Genomic DNA, 7,666 nt, shown 5'->3' on the forward strand with positions numbered 1-7,666 from the left:
GGCTGGCAGTGTGGTGCAGTAGCTTGAGCTTGACCCCCAGGAGGGGGCTGGCAGTGTGGTGCAGTAGCTTGAACTTGGCCATGGCTTTTAGGATGCCGACTGGAAATCTTGTTCTGATCAGTGTCGTGTCTGGCAACTCTAACAGGCCATCTCTAGTTAAATCTTTTCCTGAAGTTTCTGTCCTGCTGTGGTTGAGAGAAATCAGACTATACTAAAGGGAGTCATGGGGTTGTTTATCTTTTCAAGCCGTGTCTTTCAGTAAAACTGTCATCAGACACATGTGGCCATTTGAATGAAAATCATTAAAATTTAAAAAGAAATCAAAATTTCAATCTCACTAGCCCCACGGCATAGGTGAAATGGCCCTATGTAGTCTGTTTCTACCCTATTTGGTAGAGCTGTTTAAATTTTCTTGAAAAACATCTGGACTATCAGGAAGGTTCAGCAGATAGAGACACTTGCCTCCAAGCCTGGCGGTTCGAGTTTGACCCTTGGTACCCACATTGTGGACTCCTGAAACTTGTTCTTTGACCTCCGCACACACCCTGTGATGTGTGTGCTCATGGATACACACGCATGCCACAAATAAAGTACAATAACAACCAAAACCCTTGAATAGACGAGCCGTTTTTACCCCAAGAACTGTTCATTTGTGTGTTGGTGTTCTGTGATCGTGACTGGTACCACACGAACTCAGACCCTTGCCTGGTCCTCTGTCCATACTCGCAACGTTTGCACTGGTGAGAGTAAAGGAATAGCTTGTCCAGGCCTTTGTGATGTGGATTGACTAGCTCAAGAACATGGGGAACTGGATGGGTACCATCTTGTTTCTCATTTTTGAAGATCCCGATTGTTTACTCATCTGGCTGAAAAACACGGAGCTGTGTCTGGTGCTGAGCTGAGCACTGAGTTCTTTTTTTTCTAGTTTCTTTCTTTTTTATTTATTTATTTATTTATTAAAGATTTCTGCCTCCTCCCCGCCACCGCCTCCCATTTCCCTCCCCCTCCCCCGATCAAGTCCCCCTCCCTCATCAGCTCGAAGAGCAATCAGGGTTCCCTGACCTGTGGGAAGTCCAAGGACCACCCACCTCCATCCAGGTCTAGTAAGGTGAGCATCCAAAGGAGCACTGAGTTCTTACACATAACTAAGGCATGGCGCCTGCCTTTACAGAACTCAGAACGTGGGGTGAGCAATAGACGTATAGAGCCGTAAGCCTGGTGCGATTGGGTAACTAGAAAAATGAGATTGTAAAGGCAGAGAGCTGTGCCTAGCAAACCATGGGGTTCCATTCGAGCACCCCATACACTGCTAGTATCAACTCATGCCTGAAACCTCAGAGCTCAGGGGATGGGACTCAAGGTCGCTGGCTACACAGCAGGACAACTTAATGAGTGCAAGGTCCCCCTGGGCTCTGTGTGAGGCCTTGACCTGAAGAAGCTCAGAACAACAGCCACAACACACACGCACATAAAACCAGAACCCAAACTAAAAGTAACACCATATATAAGTACAAACAAATGCATGGGTTTGGGGCTTAAATGATTACATTAAGTCCTTAGAAGGGTGTTTGTCTTTGTACCTGTTGAGGAAAACAAGCACCTGCCATTGGACACAGTCTGTTGTAAGTCATCTCATTCTATAGGGCAGAGGTTGCGAAAGGAACAGTGCTTTGTGTATTGGTGGATTTATTTATTTATTTATTTATTTATTTATTATTTTTCGAGACAGGGTTTCTCTGTAGCTTTTGGAGTCTGTCCTGGCACTAACTCTTGTAGACCAGGCTGGCCTCAAACTTACAGAGATCTGCCTGCCTCTGCCTCCTGAGTGCTGGGATTAATGGTGTGTGCCGCCCCGCTTGTATTGGTGTTTTTGTAGTTGATTGAAAGGGGCGTGTCTGTGGAGTGAACTTGCCTGCCCAGTGCACTTGGTGCATGACGGATGTGCCCAGTCACCCTCTCTCCCTGTCTCCCCAGCTCTCTGCGCCATTGTGGCCACCATCTGGTTCCCCGTATGTGCCCACCGTGAGATCACCATCGTGAGCTTTGGCTACTCGCTGTATGCAGGCTGGATCGGTGCCGTGATGTGCCTGGTGGGTGGCTGTGTCATCGTCTGCTGCTCCGGGGATGCACAGTCATTTGGAGAAAACCGTTTCTATTATTCCTCTGGCTCCAGCTCGCCCACGCATGCCAAGAGTGCCCACGTCTAAGAGGGTTGCTCCACTGCCCACCGAGGTGCTGTAGATGCTGGGCCTGGGGCCCTGGGTTTGCTCACCACAGTGGGGAAGAAGCCCACTTCTCTGCCAGGCACTAAAGCCAAAGGTCTAGAAAGTACCCTGCCTGGTGGTTAGCAGTCTAACACCCCACCCACCCCACCCACCCCACCACTTCTTGGTTCTTAAAAGAAATCTCTAGCTCAGATGATGCCCACATAGTTTTCTCATGGTGTTGCCTGCTGTTAGCTCTTTCCTTGGGCATTCCACTGTTGTTGATTAAAAAAATATTTTGTTTCTCTCTTAAATTCAAATGTCTTGGAAACATAGCTGACTTGGGTGTGGATTGGATGAGAAATAAAAGACACTTTTCAGACGGTTACCGATGACAATGGGAGGCTCACAAAGACACCTCTCTGTTTTTTCTTCCCTCTTCAGTTTCAAGGTCACTTCCAGTAAGAGATGGAAGATGCTAGAATTGGGAACACAAGTGGGAGGGGCTTCGGAGCTCTCTCTCTAGGAGAGTGCTTCCTTTTTATAAGGGTGGGGTTGGGGCTCTTCCTTAATTGGTGATTTTACATTTCTCTGTATGTACTTTTTCAAGATTGATCATTTTTATAACCATGGGTTTCCTGAAATTCTCAACTCACCAGTATGAAGGAAATGAACCAAGCAGACTTTAATATGCAGTAAGTAGTAGTGAGAAGATTGTAACTTTAACTGACCAGCCACCATTTCCAGGTTTGTATGCTGTGGTTCTTAATTCTCCAGTTGTGCGTGCTTCACAGTTAACACATTGTAAAAGCTTTTCTCCCCCTCCGTCCCTGTCTCCGTTTTGCTAGCGATCTTGAAGCAATGTTGTTTAACATAAATTGTACTGTTGAATTTGGCTTCCTGGGTGTAAGCACTGATGGTCTATCAATATCGGAGACTCTGGACACCCCAAACAGGGTTGGTGCATTTTGTTCAGGTAAAATCTGTGCAATAAAATAACCAAGTGTCTCCCAAACTGGTCTTCAGTCTTCTGTTGTTTATAGAGTATTATCCGATTAAAAATAAAGCAGAAACAAAAAAAGCAAAGCTCAACAAATTAATTTCTGACCGCCAAGCTAAGAACGAATCATTTGGGGTTGGAGAGTTGGCTCTGTTGGTAAAGGGCTCGCTGCTTAAGTACGGGGAGCATACAGTTCAGTTACAGTCAGCCCCTGTGCTAGCTCTCCTCTCTCTCTGTGTTATGTGCTGTGTAGTCAGGAAGATCCATGGGGAGTTTAGAAACTCCAGGTTCAGTGAGAGATCTTCTTTAAAAAAAAAAGAGAGAGAGAGAGAGAAAGGAAAAAGATAATGAGCCAAACATGGAAGTTCATGCCTTCCCCCCCCCCTTTCCTTCCTTGAGACAAGGTTTCTTTGTGCAGCCCTGGCTGTCCTGGCTGGCCTCCAGCTCACAGAGATCCACTTGCCTCTGCCTCATGTGCCACCACCTGGCTTCATGCCTTTAATTTCAGAATTTGGGAGGCAGAGTTGGGGAATGGATATCTGTGAGTCCATCTCGATCTGCAAAGTGAGTTTCAAGACAGCCAGGGCTACATAGAAAGACCCTATCTCAAACAGAAACAAAATAAAATAAAAAACAATAGCAAAAAGTATGAGTGGTTTGGGGGAGATGCCTGGCTTTAACTCTTGGTTGGCTTACACACATACACATACACACACACATACACACACACACACGCACGCACACATGTGCGCGTGTGCACAGACTAAAAACAGTAATTTTGTTATCTAGTATAGTGTATCCTTCAGATGGACAAAGTCTCTCTGGAAATGCCCATGCCCAAATATCATGGCAGAAATGATTTCTAAGTTACTTATGCAGAAAAGGCCTACTAATAGGTTCTGACTCTGTAATCCCAAGAGAGATTCACCTTATCTGCTCTCCGTGAGTTCCATTAGAATGTGGCCAATACACTTTTTGAATGGTCATAGTAAATCTTAATTCATGTGGAGACAATGATTCCCAAAAACACACCCCAAATGGCAGCCTTAATACACTGTCTACCTAAACTACAGGGAGGAGGAGTCCACGCTCTTGAGACCTGGTTCTGCAGGAGTTTTCCATCTTTAATCCTCCCACATGGCTGCTCTTTATGTGGTTTGTGAAGGTCAGGTACCTGTACAGGACCGACAGGGATTTGCCTATTTAAGCATAAAGCCTTCACCTTAAAACCCCATCACTCAAGGGGTCAGGTGTTCACTTTCTTCTCTCCTAAACACTCACTCAGTGGATCTGAGTCCAGAGTCAAGTGTGTGGGTGTTTTTGGGTGGCCACTCTGCTGGGTAACCTCCATAGGACACTTTGAGAAACAGTGGATGGAAAACAGTTTTCTCTTGTTGTTCTGGGATGCAGAAATCCTGTCCTTTGTCCCCTCTTTGCCGGTCATTAGAGACAGGATGATTTTGAGAGTAAGACCATCACTTCTGCAGCCTGTTCGGAACAGACAGCGTGGAGGGATCTTAGCACTGAAAATAAACCGGTTCTGTTCATGCTTTCCAAGAACTCGATAGGAACCACATTAAAGCCGAGAGCGTTTCCAGGGAAGTGCTGGGTTTGGAGATGCTGGTGACAAGGCTGGGAACAAAAGGAGAAGCCTGTGAGCTTGGAGAATGCAAGTTACACACCCGCGCTGCCTCGGTGGCCTGGTGGAACAATAGAACAAGGTCCGGCTCTGTCTCGTCATGCCTCTTTTCTTGTTTTAATTAGAAATAATCTGTGTGTCAGTGTTTTTCTATACAATGTACACAATGAGCTGCAGCCTCTTAAATGTTTGGCAGGACATTCGTGCTCATGACATCACATGCTGGGAGGACAGGGAGGCCACTGTGGGACTGGCCCCAGGGAGAACCAGCATCAGTTCAGCCTTTGAGATGGCCCCACAAAAGAGTATGTGACAGCCAGATGTGCGGCTCCTGGAGACTGAAGCGGGATTGTGGGAGGAACATTGGCACATGCTGCTCGTGGCTTCAATAGCAGCTCTTGAGGAATCTATGTTTCTTCAGCTCATGCGTACCCTGAGCTCGGGCACTGCGACCGTGTCTGGAAGAGTGGGTGGAGATGGGGGGACTTGTCACTGCTTCTTGTCCCTTTGTAGAAATGAAGAAAGTGGAGCCATTCCTAGAGGACTGTGGAGGGTAGGAGTCACATCCTGGGTAGCTTCAGAACAGAGGTGGCACCTATTATCACGGCCTGGGCTTTGTTTAATTAAGACTGTTCCATCTCTCCCTCAGGCTGAGTTTGTAGTTCAGCTGTCAGCCTTGATAAAGTGAAGATTCTGATCAGTCCATGTGATTGGTCCATATGGTCGGAGAGTCTGCATTTATTAAAAAAAAGAAGCATGAAAATTCTTGTTTTTCATTTATTTACATGCGTGTGGTCACACACACACCACATTGTGCATATGGAGGTCATAGGGCAGATGGATGGTTCTCTCCTTCTACCACGTGGGCCCCTGGGGTTTAGATCAAGTTGTTGGACCGGATGGCACGCACCTTTCCTGTCTCACAACCTCCTGTGGAGTCTGCGTGATCTCTCACGTAGGCTGTGGCACAAGCTTCAAGGAAGAGTGCCCGCAGAGAAGGTGTGTGTGCTGTGCTTCCTGCATCAGAGCCCTTGCACCTTTGGCATTACCTGCTTATGTTCTAAGGAATACAGTCTGGTTTCTTCTGGAAGGGAAGACAGTATGTTTAAGTTTCTAGAGTCTACTGATGAGCCATTGCCTACACAGGACTATACGATGCTGATGGAGGAAGATGGGTTAACATTCAAGGGAAAAATGTTTCCAGGTTTAACCTGGTGCTTAGTAAATGAAGAACAAAAGGCAAACTTAATTAAACAATTAAGACAGAGTCAGCAAAAATGGGATAAGGACAGAAGAGAGAGATAAATGCCTGTAACTTCTTGAGATTGGTTTCGGGAAGGTTTGGAAAGGAGTTAGAAATACGGAGAAGGAAAGAAGAAGTTCTTCTGCATAGATGGCAGAAATAGAAAAAGACTGGAGACTGTGTGACTGTTAACCACAACTAATTGTCCTTAGCTCAAAATGCCATGAACTCATAGCCTCGATAAAGATTTATATAGAAATAATGCCAAGCCATGTCTAGCATGACCAACCGCAGACTCACTCTGGGGATATCTCTCTGATGAAAATCTATTCTCCTGTATCTGATATAATGATTCTAAGAACAGTCTGTACCGCATGAAAAAAACAACACATGCTGTTAAGAATCTTTTCTGTATAAAGGATGAGCCTCATGCCTAGTAAAGACGCATTCAGATGCGATTTCTTTGCGTCTTGTGTCTGTCATTCACCGACTCCTTACCCACCTATTCCTGAGGCCTTGTCCCGTTGGCCCCAGTGCCCCGGTTAAGCTGGCCCACCACACTTTCCCACTGAGCCACGCCACTGGCTGAGACCTGCATCTCCGACAGACTTTCGGAATGTGCTCGTGCACTGATCCATTCTGGCACTTGAGGCGAGCATCCTCTGGAGGCTGAACACAGGCCGCCCTTATGCGTGTGCATCATGAGGGTGCCTCTTTTGTGCAAGCTCCTGGGACTCAGTCTGAGTCTTTCTGAATAACTCGGGAGCATCGTCGGCTGATAATTGTGGTGCAGAACCATTTGTTTGACTTTGGGGCTTTTGTGACTCATCAAAGTATGAAGCACCCCGTCGACCAACTCACACAGGTGAACTGTCAGGGGAACCTGGCTATTTGAGGTCTAGGAATTCTGTGTGCCAGTTGGTGTCACACAGGTATCTTGAAAATAGCTGTGGCGGAGTATTTATACCAAACCCTACAAAGCAAGTATTTCCTTCTGCTGGCTTCCACTTTCTGGTAGTCACCAAACACAGTCCGGTACAGCCCAGTCCGGGAGAACCATAATTCAACTAAGGGAGTGAACGACACCTTAACGGCGAGAGACGCATTCCTTATTTTCTTCAAGTTCACAGAAAGGAAGGTAGGGAGAATAAGGGGAATGTGGGGAAACTGAGGAAAAGGAGATGAGCTGGTTGCCACGTTGCAATTGTACCCTTCCCATGTTGAGACTGAAGGCCTCAGTGGCCTGGGCAGGTGGGAGGACCTGCCCAGGTTTAGAGCAAGCCTGGACCTTAGGTTTAGAACACAGGTGGGAAAACTCCAACTCCAGGGCTCCCAGGCTGCAGCTAGAGCCGCCCTGGTCTCCTGCAAATGCATCCACTGCATTTGTTCTCATCGATCTGCTTCCTGAGGGTTTGGCTTTCTTTTTCTTCCCTCCTCCCTCCCTCCTTCCTCCTCCTCCTTCTCCTCCTCCTCCTCCTCCTCCTCCTCTTCCTCCTCCATCTTCTTCTTCTCCTTCAGTTTTCAAGACAAGGTTTCTCTGTAGCTTTGGCTGTCCTGGAACGTTCTTTGTGTACCAGGCT

General features: G+C 46.8%; 1 protein-coding gene across 1 annotated transcript in view; it reads left to right on the forward strand.

The window, feature by feature from the left end:
• The window catches only part of Cldn11 (claudin 11), a 14,139-nt gene extending 10,930 nt beyond the window's left edge, over positions 1–3,209 (forward strand). The window contains exon 3 of the mRNA XM_005371679.2: positions 1,975–3,209. Coding sequence (XP_005371736.1) covers positions 1,975–2,207 — 233 coding nt within the window. The 3' untranslated portion in view covers positions 2,208–3,209. The remainder of the gene's footprint in view (positions 1–1,974) is intronic.
• The last annotated feature ends 4,457 nt before the right edge of the window (positions 3,210–7,666 follow it).

The sequence above is a fragment of the Microtus ochrogaster genome, unplaced genomic scaffold (assembly GCF_000317375.1).
Source record: "Microtus ochrogaster isolate Prairie Vole_2 unplaced genomic scaffold, MicOch1.0 UNK120, whole genome shotgun sequence".
Classification (NCBI taxonomy): Eukaryota; Metazoa; Chordata; class Mammalia; order Rodentia; family Cricetidae; genus Microtus; species Microtus ochrogaster.